The sequence below is a fragment of the Mastomys coucha genome, unplaced genomic scaffold, assembly GCF_008632895.1.
Source record: "Mastomys coucha isolate ucsf_1 unplaced genomic scaffold, UCSF_Mcou_1 pScaffold15, whole genome shotgun sequence".
Taxonomy (NCBI): Eukaryota; Metazoa; Chordata; class Mammalia; order Rodentia; family Muridae; genus Mastomys; species Mastomys coucha.
Genome location: NW_022196897.1, coordinates 150,132,116 through 150,148,921, shown reverse-complemented (window position 1 = coordinate 150,148,921; position 16,806 = coordinate 150,132,116). Strand labels below are relative to the sequence as shown.

The following is a 16,806-nucleotide window of genomic DNA, read 5'->3' as shown; positions in this document are numbered from 1 at the left end:
GTGGTTAGGAATGGGGGAGAGATAGCTCAGTGGTTAGGAATGGGGGAGAGATAGCTCAGTGGTTAGGAGCGGGTACTGCTTTAACAAAGACCCGAGTTTGGTTTCCAGCTCCCACATCAGATGGCTGACAGTCACTTCTGATTGCAGCTCTAGTGGATTCCAGCACTTCTGTGGGCACCCAGACATACATGCATGTAGCCACAAGCATACATATGCATGTGATCTTAAATAAATCTTTTAAAAATTAAAGTGAACCATTATTGTCCACCACCTCCCCAAAAAAGGGGGAAGAAAGAAAGAAAATGGAGGAAGGAAAGAGAAAAGAGAGGGAAAGGCTTTTGATGTACCTGTGAAATATCAAATAAAACATAGTGCAAAGAAATATGCAAAGCAGGATGCTAGCTGGCTTCTCTCCTGGTGCCTTTCTCCCAGCATCATCAGAAGGCAAAGTTAGTCACAGGTCACTCAGTCTCGCAATAGCCTAGCGCTAATACTCACTGGGCACAGAATGAGTGTTCCATGCCTGCTTCATATCCACTATTGATTAGTCCTTAGGACGACTTCCTCTGGAAGATGCTATAATTTATTTTCTTCCCGTAAATGAAGATCCTGGAGTGGCTAGGCTGGGTTTTATAAGCTTGGTTTGCAGTTTATTGGCCACTGGCCCTACACAGGGGGTGAAATTAACCTGGTTCAGGGAAGGAGACAATGTGAACAACTCGTACCAATGTCTAATAATGGAATAGAGTGGATGTTGGCAGAGAGGACACAGGGAAGAGATATGCAGGTTGGGGTGTTGAAAATATGAACTCTGGGCCCATTCCTTGTCTTTTCTTTGTTCCAAGGGCATTGCAGAGTTTGTGAAGGGTTTGTACTGTCCCCACTTTACAGATGTGGAAACTGAGGTTCTAAGAAGTAACAGGATTTCTGGGAGGCTCCTTAGTAAGTGGCAGGCCCCAGAGAACAACTCAGCTGTGCCCAGTTCCAGCCTTTTGTGCTCTCCTGAGCCCTAGGTAACCCTGTGAAGAATTCCCAGAAGGCACTCGAAAGTCCCTCCCACCAGTGGTGGCATGGCAACGTGCAAGTCCTAATGCAGGGCAGCCAGGATACTAGGTGCCAGCATGTGACCTGGGAAGACCCCTGGGTACTAGGCAGGCACAGAGAAATACGTTAGCCACACCCCGTTAATTCTTCACCCTAGAGTAGAGCCCTCTGCTCCCCAAACCTTGCTACTTCACAGAGAACCAGAGCTTGGTGCTCCTAGCTCTGCCTGTAAGGAAAGAGAAGAGTGATAACCAAGGCTGTTCAAATCAAGACACAGGCATCGCATAGTGTGTGTGTGTGTGTGTGTGTGTGTGTGTGTGTGTGTGTGTGTGTCAGGGTGGAGGGTGGTGGAGGTGAGTGGGTAACTTGCTACTAAATGAGATTCCAGGCCATCAACAGCCTCCCCAGCCCCCAGAAGTTTGCCAGGAAGGCAGAATCTCTGGCTCTAACCCCAGACCTACTTAATTGAGTTCTGGCTTTTTAAACAGACCCCTACATAATTACAGCTTGAGAGATCCTGCTGTAGACAGGGGTTCTCAGCATTGCCGTCATTTGAAGACAGGTGTTTTTTTGTTCCGTGAGATAGCAGGCCTTATCCCTGGCCTGTATACATGCATGCCAGCTGTCCCCACTATGACAACCAAACATGTCTCCAAGTATTTCCAACTGTCCCTGAGTGGGCAAGGAAAACAGAATTTCCTTGTTTGAGAACCAGGCGCCCGTACACAAATATTCTTTAAATGATCTAGGGAACTCCTATCCTTTCAGTTACCTTGAGGGGCAGACGGTATTTCTGTACTTGTCAGAAATGTTGCAGAGCAATTCAAAGCATGAAGCCAACTCTTTGCATTATGAAAGATCAGCTGTGGCAGTCTTGGTTCTACAAGAGCATAAAACCCATCAGGATCTGAATTAGTGTGGCCAAGCATGCGCCACGTACAGAGATGAAGCCTGGGATCAGTCGTGGGGAGTTTTGTTATTCAATGTAGTTGGAAGAGGGTCCTTCAGAGTCTGAGACTTGGCTTCAGTTCCACCATTTGACCTTGGACCTTTCTTTATACTCTGCAAACCTCGGTTTCTCCTGACACTAGGTCTGTAAGTCCAGCTGTCTCTGACTTGGGTTCATACATTTTCTTCCAGCACAGCTACCGTGAGGTGGGCATCTTACTGCTGTACCTGGCCGTGGGTGTGTCAGTCTTCTCCGGTGTGGCCTACACAGCTGAAGAAGAAAACGTGGGCTTTCACACAATCCCTGCCTGCTGGTGGTGGGGCACCGTGAGCATGACCACAGTGGGCTATGGGGATGTGGTGCCGGAGACTGTGGCTGGCAAGCTGGCGGCCTCTGGCTGCATCCTCGGAGGCATCCTGGTGGTCGCCCTCCCCATCACCATCATCTTCAACAAGTTTTCCCACTTCTACCGGCGTCAGAAGGCCCTGGAGGCGGCCGTGCGGAGCAGCGGCCAGCGCGAGTTTGAGGACTTGCTGAGCAGCGTTGACGGGGTATCGGACGTGTCTCTGGAAACATCCCGGGAGACTTCTCAGGAGGGGCGCTCTACAGACCTGGAGACCCAAGCTCCCAGTGAGCCTGCAAAATCTCACAGTTATTAAAACCAAGGCTCTGCATTCTTTCCCCACGGCCTGGAAATCAGCTAACGTAGAGCAGAGTCCTCCCCTGCTTAGGGTCTGCATGGGAACCATCCACCTGAGCAACCAGACATAGGGGCCTACATTCCACAAGCCCATGAAAGTCCTCCTCTGAAGTAAGTACACACCAACAGGAGGAAGAGGACAGCCTCCATATGAGCCTTTAGCCCTGGGCTGCCCAATGATTATCCCCATTTCACAGATGAGGGAACTGAGGCTCGGAGAAATCAGCCTTTGACACTGAGTGTCTGGAAGGAGCTGGGGGTTGAGTCTTTGGAAGCTATAGGATCAATAGCACAATTGTTTGCCACACCTACTTCCTAGGGCTGCCCTACAGAGAAAGCCTGAATAGACCTTCTGGGACCCAGACCCAGCTCTAGACCTGCCATGGGAAAGGTGGCCAACGCCGGTTCCCCAGAACTAGATTCTAGCCCATCTGTCACAGAGTGTGACCCAGAGAGAAGATTACTAAGAAGACCCAGCTCCTCTCTGAACTGTTGGTGGCAGAGGGCTGCCGTGCATGCTTCTGTCCCGCTTGGTTCTCTTCAGCTTGACACAAGCTGCAGCTATCTGGGAAGAGGAACCTCAGCTGAGGGAACACCTCCATCCCAGTGCCTGCAGGCAAGCCTGTGGGACATGATCTTGATTAATGATTAAGGCGGGAGGGCCCAGCCCACTATGGCCGCTCCCACTCCTAAGCAGGTGGTCCTGGGGTATATAAGAAAGCAGACTGAACAGGCCATGGGAGTGAGTCACTAAGCAGTGTTCCTCCGTGGTCTCTGCCTCAGCTCCTGCTTCTAGGTCCCCGCCTTATGCTCCTGCCTGGGCATCCCTCAGTGAACTATGACCTGGGATATGTAAGCCAAATAAACCCTTTCCTCTCCAAAGTTTTGGTCACGACCTGTATCACAGTACTATAACCCTGGCTACCACGGCTTCCATTCTAACCTCGGAAGTTCCCTGTCTATCACACAGAACTCCAACCCTGCCTTGACACACCCAGGCAAATGCCTGAGATTCCTGTCCCTTTTGACCAGGGCTGGCCCTGTCATCTTTGATGGAGGTAAATCTTTTATACTCTCCTGTCAAATCTTCTTTGGCTGAACAAGTTATGAAGGAAGGGGTCCTGCCCCCCCACCACCACAAACTTTTATACGGTGTGGCTGAGTACCCCTTTCTATATCATCAGGGCCTCCCCAGGGCCCTATCTGCTCCATCACACTGAGTCTCAAGGTAGAAGACATCATTTTGGATCATCCCCAGGCAAAGCAGATATTTAGTACATATTGCCTAGGCTCAGCAATGTGATAGTCATGACTATTCACGACAGTTAACTTTACCAGAGAGGAAACCCTGAGCTCGTGCTCTCCACCAGAGTCTGCAACCTGAGGCCTCCAAGAACGCTTTCCCGAGTGAGAGACAGTCTAACCTGCTATAATAAGGTTAACCAGTAATTAGGCAAAAAAAAAAAGGTTTCCAGAGAAGAGTGTTCCAGATGGAGTACACAACAGGTGCCCAACGTCTCCGGATTGCAGGGGAGACAGGAGCTAAGCCAAAGGGCCTCTCGGGGCTCCCCACACTCCTCACATATTCACATATTCCCGCATATTCACCTCCTAACATCTGCGTCCAGCTGTGCCGCAATGAGGGACAGACTGGAGAGCTCCCCACACCCTCCTCTGGCCTAGCCAAACACACATCCAGACTTTGTGCTCCTTCAAAGGAGACTCTAAACATAGTGTGGGGACAGACTGGGGAGAAGCGTCTGCAGCAGGTTGCATGTCATTGGAGCAGCAGTGTCCTCTCTCTCTCTCTCCCCCTCTCTCCCTCTCTCCTCTTCCCTCCCTCCCTCCCTCCCTCCCTCCCTCTGTCTCTCTGTCTCTCTCCCTCCTCCCTCCTTCCCTCCCTCTGTCTCTCTCCCTCTTTCCCTCCCTCCCTTTCTCTTCCTCTCTCCCTCCCTCTCCCTCTCTCTCCCTCTCTCTCTCTCTCTCTCTCTCTCTCTCTCTCTCTCTCTCTCTTGGATGGGAACTGGTTGCCAGGTTTGTTCTGGGAGAGTGGGGAAGGTGAGCAATCCATAAAAAGGAGCCCTCCATAATCCACATCCTCAGAGGCGTTGTCTGTGGTGGCACCAGCCAGAACAGTTTGCATGGGACAAGAATCCAGTTGGAATGAACAAAATCAGAAGGTATAACTCACCAGGCTTTGTGGCACAGGCCTGTAACCCCAGTGGCCTAGGGAGGCTGAGGAAGATCTCTGGGTCAGCCTGGGCTACAGAGTGAGTTCAAAGTCAGCCCAGGGATCCTGTTTCAAAATAAAGTACTGAGATCATCGTTGTTTACTGAGAGAGCACTTATTTAGCATGCCTGAGACCCTGGGTTCAGTTCCCAGCAACGCAAAAAGGAAAACAAGTTAACTAATCAAATAGTGAAAACAATAAGCGAGAGCAAGTGTGTTTGCAAACATTAGAAACTGGCGACTGCCTTCATGGACGAATTGGAAGGGCTGCTCATTTTCAGTGGTTCTGTGACAAATGACCACAAACTCTGTGGCTTAAACTAACATTTATTCTTACATAGTTCTCAGAGCCCAAAGTCCACAGTCAAGGTGTTAGCAGGGCTCTGCTGGCATATGTATGGGAAGAGCACCAGCCCTGCTCAGCCCTCCCCCATCCCTGCCATCATCACCTCTGTCTCCGGCCCTGGCATGTTATCACATTTTCCACTGTGTACTAAATTTCCCCAAACCTTTCTCCTATAAAGATAACTTGTGATGGCATTTAGGGTCCATGGGGACGATCCAAGATGATGTCATCATGAGATGCTTCCCATCGCAGTTGCAAAGACCCATGTACTGAATAAGGTAACAGTGGAGGCTACCATCCAGCAACTAAAGAAGTTAATCAAGTTCCCCCAGTCAAAGAAACTGACATGGCCAGAGGCAACAGAGCAATTGGGGAAGTTCTGGGGGCTTCAGTAGCAGCCCAGAATCCTCCTTTCCGTTTAGGGGATATTGCTTTCCAAACATTCACTTCTAATTACCTTCCATGCGTGTATATGTGCGTGTGGTGTTGAGAAACACAGGGTTGCAATGTAGTGGATACCTGTTATTTTTGTGTCTTCTTTAAGTGACAACACATGGCTGTGCCTTTGAATTACTAATTTTGTTCCATTTGCTACATGTGTAAACCCAGAATTCTGTCCTCCAGCCCCTCAACGAGAAAAGCAGATGACTCAGCCAAACCAACACCCTTCCCGGAGGGGAATTGGATCTGTAAGCAAAAGGAGGCCGAATAGGTCTGGGGATGCTTCAGCATTTAAGAGCACTTACTGCTCTTCCAGAGGACCCAGATTCCACTCCCAGCACCCATGCTAAGCAGTTCACAAGTGCCTGTAACTCCAGCTCTGGGGAATCAAACACACAGACACAGACACACACACACACACACACACACACACACACACACACACGGGCAGGCATGCATGTTTCTAACACACAAATGTTTCTAACATAAATAAGTTACATACACTGACTGATTCCCTCTCCAAAGACACCTCCATACCACATCCTGCTGGATGGATCCAGCTCTTCACTGGTAACAATTTCTCCCACTGGTGCTATCCTACCTCGGTGTTCTGTAAAGAGCAAGTGAACGGTTCTAGCATGTTCTGTGAATGAGACTGGAGGGACAGCAATGAAAGTCATGGTCGTGAGGAAGACATCACAACTTTGTCCCATGGCTGCGGTGTGCAGAGGCTGCTGCTGGCGTGGATAATACGTTCTGTTTGCCATGCCATGTTTACCCCGTCTTTGGCTGGCACTTCTGACGGTTGAGATTCACTATTCGATAGGGTAGTCTGCCCCTTTATTCCTAGAGAATCTAAAGCCTTGATAGTGCTGGGAGCAGTAAGATGGCCTTACATGAACTCCTTGATGCTTTCTGGGTAATGGAATTTCCCCTTGATGGCACAGCTGATTACCCAGGACAGCACCATAACTCTATGCTTGGATCCCTGGGGATGAGAAATACCCAAGTGACAGACCCAGTCCCCGGTTCCAGGAACTCACTATCGTGTCTCTTAGGGGAGTATTCTGCCATGAACGCCAAAACCCTGAAGCTTCAAAACTCAATAGAAATGGGAGGCGATGGATCTATCTGCAAGTAGGCCCTGTGCTTCTTTAGAAGACAGATACACAATTCCGCAACTGTGAATACCTCCTCATGAAATAGCACACCTCAAGGGTCCACTTGAGCCTAGCCTCATGAGCCCATGGCTACCCTTGCCAGTCACACTTGACTTCCTATCTAAGTGGAGGACACAGTGCCCAGTTCCCAATGGGCACCTTTGGACACAAAATTACTTGATGTCCACAGTTAGCCTGAAACTCATCCGCAAAGCCCAATAGCAAGGCAGGAGCCAGCAGCAGATCTTGTTGAATAAGATGTGCCCTTCACAGAGAGGGAGGTAAACCCAGCGGGTATCAGTGAAATTCTACCGCTTTCTCTCCCTCCCTCCTTCTTCCCTCTTTCCTCCCTCTCTTTTCTCTTTTCTCTGTCTTCTTTCTGATGCAGGTGTGCGTAACATGTGTGTGTACATGTGTGCACATGGATGTCATAAGTCTTTCTTGATTGCTTGGTTCCACCTTGTATTTTGAGACAGGCCCAGTACTCCTGACCTAGACATTCCTCCGAGCAAGGGCAAACACATGCTGGGTTCACTGGAGGCTCTACTTAGTGGGATTTATGGGAAGAAACCACAAATAAGTCCATCCCAGCATACTGTCTTCAGAAATCTCTTATTCCCTTCCTCTACAGAATGCCAGTGGATTTGGATTCTGTAAAGCCCAATTCATGTGGGCTAATATTTGATCCAAGTTTCATTCGCCAACTCATTTGGTTGCTAGAGGCCAGCCAGATCCTGGAGCTAGCATGGAGAATGCCAAATCCCTGTAAGTGATTCCATCTCAAAATGAGAGATGGCCCCAAATCACATTTCCCCCACTGAATCAAATATCAAACACACACACACACACACACACACACACACACACACACACACACTTCCACCAGCCCATGGTATCAATTAACAAGTGTTTGCAATTCTGTATGCCCTAGATTCTTTCTTGCCCAGTTTACTTTTAGCTTTCCAGGCTAAATTGATTCCACCTTCTAGCTAAGCAACCTTGAACAAGAAGGAACCTGGGAGCTTTCCTACACAGAGAAAGGTCATGAACTGTTTGTGTCAGTTTTATGGGCCCTTCTCCCCACTCTCAATGCGGCCATGCCTCTTACAATCCCACTTGACCAACACCAGACCCCATAAAGGTGAGAATTTGGCCACAGCCAGTTACCAACTTTGGAATTCAAACTGAGCTCTACTCCAAGTATTCAGAGATTCTTAACTGTAGAACAAAAATGCTCTTTATCTTGTGACACCAAAAACCAAAAAAACAAACAAGTAATCGAACAAACAAAACTAACCAAAACATTATCTGGGCTTCCTCAATTGACTTTCCTGGCTACTCTAGGATGTTGTAAGCAAAATAATAGATATGTTCTTTTATCGTAATGGCTGAGGTTAATCCATGTTGTAACATGTGAGAATACCTTTTTTCCCCTCCGAGAATGGAGTAATGTCCACTATGAATAGAAACCATATCTGTCCATTCATCCAACAACTGACATGTCTCACTTTATTCTAGTATCAGAGAGATCAGCCAGGCTTTTGTGTATAGTGAGAAACCAAACATACACGAGGACAAGGGGCAGAGCATTCACAGAGAGCTTTGACTTTCCACCCACCACAAACTACCCAGAAACCCAACTTCATTCTTTTTTTTTTCAGTTTTTTTTCTTTATTTATATGCGAATTTCTTCATTCCCAGTTTCCTCTCCAAAAAACAAAAAAACAAACAAAAACAAACCCCTGTTGCCTCCCCCCTTCCCAACTTCATTCTTACAGCGAACAGCCCAGGAAGCCAGCCTGCCACGGGCTAGACTTTGCAGGCAGCCAGCTTGCGGCTACCTCTAGTGGTAATGCAAGAAGCAGAACCATAACTATTGTTAGAGCCGGCCTAATAAGGCTAGGCCTTGATTACTAGTGGACTCCCCTAATGTCTTCCATTACTAATGAGGACCAACTAGCAGCCCAAAAATGTCCTTAGCTTGCCTAGAGCATACCAACCCATTGCCTCCATTCAAGGCTGAAGCCCTCCACGTCTTTCTAGCATAGAGGAAGGTTCCCACTCTTGCTTTCTGCCTGAGTCTGCACAAGTTTGAGCGTGACAGAGCAAGCTGGAAATGAACCGCCTTCGCTTTTCTCATTTGGTCAGCCTTTTCATTCTTCCACAATGGCTACTGATGACTCGTTTGCAGAGCTGTCTAGTACTCCAGTGCAGTACTTCACTTATCCATCCAACTGCGAGTGGGTATCTGGATGGCTTCCTTTTACAAAATGAAGGACTACCACAATACCACCATGAATGTAGCTGACCTCTTCCGATCGTAGAGGCTAAGCACAAATGTGCCGGGTTGATTCTTCGATGGAGACAACCTGGGAATACCAGGATTACAGGCTTATAATACAGGCCTATAATCCCAGCTACTCGTGAGGCTGAGGTAGGTGGATGCTTATTTAAAGCCTGCCTGGATACAGCTTGGACAATGTAGTGAGCCCTCAAAGAGGGCTAAGGCTCAGTGGGAGAGTGCTTACCTAACATGCATGAGACCCCGGGAGGCATGAGACTGTGGAATCAGCAGTGCTGAGGTGATTATAATAATAAGCAATGCCATGCATATACATGTACATCTTGTAGAAATATGTACATATTCCATTGAGGAACTTCCCAGTACTATCGAGTCTCAGGTAGGCTCATCAGTATTCAAGAATTGAGCTGCTCCACATCCTAGCTACCTTCGACAAATCTTCTGTTTGAACTGTGGGTGTGTAGCATCAGCAAACTTGTTTTGATACGTCCTTGATTAAAATTGAGTACCCTCTCATGATGGCACTGCAAACAAGTGTGTCTTTAAATACTAGTCCCTTTCTCTCTCACACACACTCACATGTTCTCTCTCAAATGCATGCACGCATGCACACGCATGCAGACACACACACACACACACACACACACACACACAAAGGCTACCTGTACAAGCTCTACCCAGCAGTACCCCGTCCTCCTCTCACACATTCTCTCTCCCTCCTTCTCTCTCTCTCTCTCTCTCTCTCTCTCTCTCTCTCTCTCTCTCTCTCTCTCTCTCTCTCTCTCTCTCTCTCTCTCTCTCTCTCTCTCTCTCTTTCTCACACACACACACACAGGCTTTTACTTGCCTGTACAGGCTCTACCCAGCAGACGCCCCTATCCTCCTGGAGCTTCACACACAGCCCTCTCAGTGTCACTTCTTGTTTTGTTGATTTCTCAGGAGCACATTATCCTCTTCTGAAAATGACCATTTGTTTACATGGTGCATAGACTTGCTATGGGTATAAGTTACAAATTAAACCAGCCAGTGTGTTGTTCTGCAACTAATGACTCAAAACTCATGAGCACAGCTGCCTTGGAGGGCACCTCTTGGCAAAGCTCTAACAAGGAAGGCTGCATTTCCACACAGCCCTCGCTTTTAAAAGTAACAGTAAACCTACAGAGTGCTTCATGCTTAGGTGCAATAAGACCTGGTTCACCCTTGACATATTTTTTTAAAAACATTTGGACATTGTAGAGAAGAACCAGCACATTGGTCCCTGCTTGCGACACTGCCATGGCGTCCAAAATGCCACCTTGGAGGGCAGCTCTGTGGACTCAGAGTATTATAGCCACTGAAAATAAGCACAAAATACCTGAAAGGCTCTGCACTGTCTGTCGTGTGCCAATTGCGTAGAAGAAAACTACATCATTATTCCTCTCTCTGCTCAGACTGAGAATCTGACCAATAGGAGTATTTGTCAACCTTGGCAAGAGTCTGAAAGGTATGCCTAGTGTTTCAGGGAGTGAACACATTAAGCAATAAAACGCCATTGCCCCACTCCGAGAGAAGCAGACGAGCACAGAATGCCAGCGTTAAATGCTACAGAGCAGCCTGACTTGCAAGGTCCACTCTTGCCCTTCCGCATCCATCCGCCCCACCCCCACCCCCCTGCTACTGGTGAACTTATGACTAAAGAGAACACAGGGTCATTCAGGCTGGATTACTCCTGGATGAGGATGCACCACCCAAGGACATGTCCCTACAGCTTCATCTTGAACACTGGCCCATGTCTGGCCTGGCTCTGTGCAAGGATTCCAAAGTGGCCGTCCATCAGGCTTCTGCCCCAGCCTGTCTTTCCACCTGTTCATTCTCTCCCTCCCTTCTCACCCTCTGCTGGCCTGGCTTCTTCTTCCACACTTTTCATGTTTCTGGATGTTTCCCTCATGGCTCAGCAGCATGGTCACTCCCCTCTGCACACACGCTGGTCACTTTCCTCAGTCTCTCTAATGGTGCTTCTGGGCTGAGCTACTCTTCAGGTATGTCCAGTCACTGCCTCAGGAAGAAACTGACTGCTATCATTTTGCTAAACAGTGGCATTGTCGAATAGCCTTCTATATACACAAGCCCAGGGTTTGGTGCTGTGCCTGGCTTTCATCAGAAAAGCTCCTTACTGCGGCTGGCAGTGGTTAATGGAGAACCTACAATGGGTGCAAGCGCTGAGGGTGGTGGTGGAATGCTTGGCCCCACGTGGGATGTGAGGATCCCTCTAAAGCTCAGGGGACATCTCAGAAGAAGGGGAAGGGAAGAATGAAAGAGGCAAGGATGAGGAGGTGTGTGTATGCATGTGAGAGATAATATATATTATACAGTAATTATATGTAAAAAATATTAAACACACACACACACACACACACACACACATACACACACAATGTCCATTCCAGTTCACTGCAATGGCATTGTCAACTGTCTCTGTCATCAAGTGTCAATGAGCTGACCTCCCTCCTGGCTCTGGATCCCAAAATATACAGCCAGTAGCATCAACAATCACAACACTGCACAGCACTAACATGTCTGGAGAACCTCATGTTAAAAAGGGGACAGTCTGTGGTCAAAAGGACAGTTTATTTAACACAAGGGTGACAGGTGTGGGGGGAGAAATGAGGGGACAACTCTAACATAAAAGCACACAGGAAGTACCTCAAGTTAAAAACAAATGGCAGAGGAAGAAGCTATGTCTCACATGTATACAAACAGCTGACCTCTATTATTTACATCCAAACCTTATAAAATAGCATTTCAAGTCAGCACTTATGCCAGTGTTAGTTTTTGTTACAAAAGATTAAAGCTACAAACTTCACATTTTTTAAAATTGTACATCAGCAACAGCATTTAAGATTTTTTTTTCTCTCCAAGTTGGTCTGAGTGCAGGCTGGTGGAAGAGATCTCCCCCTAAACACAAAGAACAAGGATTCAAAGACAGTGCATGTAATTCTAATAAAAAGACAAATACAGTGCTTTAAAAGGGGTAAGAGGGTGAGAGGTGTGGCTTGAGCAGGAAAAACGTCCCCCCAAATAAAGAACAGCAATCTTTAGAGCCCAAAAGATACGCCGGGAAGCCAGTGGCATAAGAATTGGACTCCGTCACACTGCTGGCATGGCCTTGAGAAACAGCTGCTACCAGAGTGTCAGGTTCCTGACCCTTTAAATGGAGAGCTACCCGTGTCTCAGAACTACCAAGTTCTGGTAGAAAAGGGGCTGGGGGCTGCTGAGATTGCCCATTTCATCTCTGAGTAAGCCTAGTTCCTTTGTAAATTTTCTGGGCATCTGTCCACTTCACTTAAGCTGGTGAATTTATCAGCATGAAGCTGTTCATAATATTCTGCTATTGGTCTCTGAGTATCTGTAGGGTCTACAGTAATGTCATCTCTCTCATTCCTGACATTAGACGGGGGTGCTGAGTTTTAAATGGTAAAGTAGATTTCTGGCACTGTCAGGAGCTACTTTACAGTAAGGGACTAAGATTCAACTCCTGAGGCTTCGGATTACTGCTCCTATTTATCCACACACCCAACAACCTCTCTCACTCCTGGCCCGTCAAATTCTTCTCCAATCTACTGGGGAATATAAAATCTTACATAAAATAAAAATATACATAAAGGAGACAAAAATGGAAATGCACTTTGAATTTTTGAATGGGAGCAAAACTACAATATTTTTAGAGAGTATGAGGTTTTGTTTGTTTGTTGAAAAGAAAATTTAGATGTAGGCCTTGGCATTTTGGAAGTAGAGAGCCCAGCCAGAGTCCACTGCAAGCCTGAGTCACAAATGTTCAAGCTCCAGAGAAGTGAAACAGGATTCCTTGGATTTGGTCCTCAAGAAAAGGATGGTTTGCTCCCCTGTCACTGAACAACACATATGCCTCGCCAGGAATTCAAAACAACTGGCTTCTGGCAAATGTCTGTTGAGCAGGACTGCCAAGCACCTGTGGACCAACTGTGTGGGGCAGACATGCTTGCAACCAGATAGACTCCAGATCTAGGTTCACAGCTGCAGAACGGTCACAGGACAAACTATTTTCCTATCCTCCCATCTTGCTTCAGAAGGGAGCCTCAGGCTTTTTCCTTCTGTCTGCAAAGCCCAAAGCCTTTTCCTTCAAGAGGAAAGAGCTTGAGGCTGGGCTATTAAGTAGCACAGCCAATGTTATGCATGCCATGCGTTCTGGGGTTTAAAAGGCTTTGACTTGGGGACTTGACTATTAATTCACCTGGTTTCTAAGCTTTAAAAAAATACCACTTAGACTTAAGACTTCATGAGAAATCATGGTCACTTTGCTCCAAGATTTAGGACTCTCCTGTTTCTGTGACGACTAGCTCCACAGGACGATGTCATGCATTCAGATCCACAGTGTCGTGGGAAGGAATCTTTCAAACTCAATTTCATCATATGAGAGATAATGAGAAATAACTTAATAAGCCCAGGGGATTACGATGAAACAGACCTGTAGTACACCTAGCTCAGTGCCTGCCATGAGCTACCCAGGAAATACTAGCAGCCATTTATCATCCCAGCAAGATCCTCGAATTGTCCTCTAATTCTCTCTGTCACATAGTTACTTTGCTGGCCAAGTCCTGCAGACCAGAGGCCTCTTGCATTTTTTAAAACTTGCTTTAACTGCAAAGAACAGAATCTGGTCACAGAAGAGCACATCCTCTGCTTTTTTATTGACTCTCGGGTTAGGGAGCAAAAGCAATTAGGAGTCAAATTTCAGTATGCTCAGGTGCAACCCCATCAGGGCTCCCATTGGAGGGATGAAATGAGAAGAAATAATAGGGCAACTGGCTTCCCAGTACTCTCTGACTGAAGTTTTGAGCCAAAGGTGCAGGGATGGTTCTGTACCTGCCTTTCGTAAAGCCCTCCACCCTGCTGCAGGCCCTCCGCCAGTGCCTGTCTGTATCTGGGAGACACTGGAAGGAACCCACTAGTATGCTGAGACTGAAAGACATGGCTCCTCTGGGGAGCCTTTCCATAGCAGCTCAGGTACCAAAGAGGCAAGGAAAAAGCAGGGGTTCCTGGGACAATGTGAGGTAAACTTCATTCTCTCAGTGATCCAGGACAAAGGATCTGAATTCCAATCCCCGCTTCTAGTTTAACCTGATTTATGGCATTGGCAATGTCATCTCTCCTGAGTCTCATTCTCCCACATGGACAATATAAGGTCAGACTCACTGACTATGACAGTCCCTTCCAGCTCTGCCATTCTGAGTCCAACTAAGCCTTCTGGGAGTGAGCCTTAGTTGGGCATTAATTTACCCTTGCCAGAGCCTCCACAGTGAGGGAAAAAATAAACAATCATGTATTTGGATGTGGACCTTGGAAGCAACGCCCTTTACCCTGTATCTAAGAACTGAAAAGCAGAACGCTGTGTGTGATTTTTCCCATAAACTGAGATTTTCTGGACCAGATAGGGCTGGTTTAGGGCCAGTTTGCTGGAGAGTTCTTGGTAGCCTGTCCTTTCACAGATGTGTCTCCTCTTAAGGCACTGGGCAGTATCTGGGATGAGACTTTAGGCAGCTGGGAGGGTGAAGATGGATGAAAGGCGTTGAGACAGCACAGGCTACTTTGCAAAGAGGGTGCCAGGCTTCTCCTGGGAAAAAAAGCAAACTCAAGATCTCCAGGTTTTTTTCCTGGCATCACTGACAGCTTCAGAGGCCAGTGGTGACCACTCGAGGCTCGTTACTGTGGTGGCGCAACCAACCCAAGACTAAATTTTTCCATGCAGCCCTGTAACAGGTGAAGCTGGTGCATGGGAGTCAGTGACCACCTAAGAGCCTCCCAGTGTCTTCTGCTCTTGCTGCACAGTACCATAATCTCACAGGAAAGAGGCGACGTGTTTGAAACTGTACCTGTACAGAGACACCACCACACAGGGTGGGGAATCTATTTATAATTTATATATATATATAATATATGCATATTTATAGATTTTTTTTAAAAAAGTCTTCCAGGACGAGCAACCAAAAGCTATTACTAGGAGGAAAACAAAAAAGAAACAATGTAAAAAATTTCCCAGCTATCACTGAACTAGGAGTCTCTGCTGCTGTGGGCTAAAATTCTGAGTTAAAAGCACCAATACAAACCCTTCAAGACGCACTTTGCCGGTGTAAATGCACACACCAAATGGCACGATGACTGTCAAGTAGCCCTTCCCACTGGCGCACATTCCTGAGTTCACAAAGGTGCTGTGGAAAAATGACAGAACAGAAGTGCTGGCTAACAGACATGAGTCTAACAACCTAGAAGCCACCAAAGGCTGGGCTGGTGTTATCAGAAGTTCTGTTGTCTCCTCTTCTTGGCTTCAATAGCATCCAGGATTGGTTGCCGCTTGGATCGGTATTTTTGCCGGATCTCTTCCATTTCTTGTTCCATCATGGGGTCAAGGGCCAAGAGCCTTTTCTGAAGGTCCTCCACAGTCCAGCTCTTAAGCTAGAAGAGAAGTGAGAAAAGTTGCCACAATGTCTGAGCTGAGAACCCAGCCTTCTCCAGCACCCGGAAGGAAGGCGAGCAGGAAGGCACTGTGATCAGTCAGAGTTAGGGAGCAGCGGCAGCTAGTGAGAGCCGGCTAATTCCAATGACCACAACCACAGAGCTGTTGAGACCAAGCATCCCTGAAAAACTCTGAAGTACATAGTCATCAGATACAGTAACTTGCTGCATGAAAACTAATGGCTGACTTTTACTTCTTGCCTAGTCCATACAAGTCCAGAGTCAGTGCTCATGCCTGTGTCTGGAACTTACCTTAGTGGCCACTGTTTAGTGCAGGTGAGCCTCCCCCAAGCCCTAGTGTCCCACACAGCCATCCTAATCCCCATTATCATTCACTAGGTTGAAACCAAGCATTCTGTGTGGGTCATCTCCATGTGGCTCCTGAACATATGGGCACAACCTTTGGCTGGCAAATCGTTGAAATTTACAACTAATTTTATACACAGAGAGAAAAGGACAACATATAAAGTAAAAATATGGCTAGTGCTGACACGCTGAGCTCTGGGAGCCAGACAGATTTGCTCCTTTAATATTCTTGAGAAAGGACAGGAGTGTTCTGGTGTCCCCATGCTATAGGGTGCACAAGCCAGGGCAGAGTGACTAGATAACCTGCCTGGTATCTCCCAGCGAGCCTGTGGCCGCGTCACAGTGTAACCAGCAGGATGGCACCACCCATGTGAGCCAGCTCTGCACAAAGGCAGGCCAACCCAGCACAGCCTTTTGCAACAACTCAAGTTCCAAACAGGACTCTTGAAATGCCAGGAGACTGGCAAATTGTAGTCTCAGGCTGGAGTGGAGGTCTCAGGCACATAGCTATAACCCCATCACTTCGGGGCACACAGCTGCAACCCTAGCACTCGGGGAATCAAAAAGCAATCTCCACAAGCTGTTTGTATCTATGGAAAGGAGCAGTGAAGGTTCATCAGGAATACCGTAAGAATGAAATGGGATCTGTGCCCCATGTGTGGTGTTGCTGATTTTAAGAGGGTGGCCTGACTTGCAGAGCTATGAGTGAAAGCCAGCACTGTTCCCCCTGGTGGTGAGCGTCACTGCACTCCTAGGAAGAAGAAGCCAGCACTGTCCCCACTGGGGGTGAGCGTCACTGC

The 16,806-nt window shown here is 47.5% G+C and overlaps 2 protein-coding genes across 3 annotated transcripts in view; one reads left to right on the top strand and one right to left on the bottom strand.

Annotated features, from left to right (window-relative positions):
* Nucleotides 1-3,575, top strand: part of Kcns1 (potassium voltage-gated channel modifier subfamily S member 1) — a 5,508-nt gene extending 1,933 nt beyond the window's left edge. The window contains exon 2 of the mRNA XM_031372697.1: nucleotides 2,185-3,575. Coding sequence (XP_031228557.1) covers nucleotides 2,185-2,652 — 468 coding nt within the window. The 3' untranslated portion in view covers nucleotides 2,653-3,575. The remainder of the gene's footprint in view (nucleotides 1-2,184) is intronic.
* Nucleotides 3,576-11,760: 8,185 nt separating this feature from the next.
* Nucleotides 11,761-16,806, bottom strand: part of Stk4 (serine/threonine kinase 4) — an 87,816-nt gene continuing 82,770 nt past the window's right edge. For both annotated transcript variants that reach the window (XM_031372694.1, XM_031372693.1), the window contains exon 11: nucleotides 11,761-15,640. In XM_031372694.1, coding sequence (XP_031228554.1) covers nucleotides 15,482-15,640 — 159 coding nt within the window. In that variant the 3' untranslated portion in view covers nucleotides 11,761-15,481. The remainder of the gene's footprint in view (nucleotides 15,641-16,806) is intronic.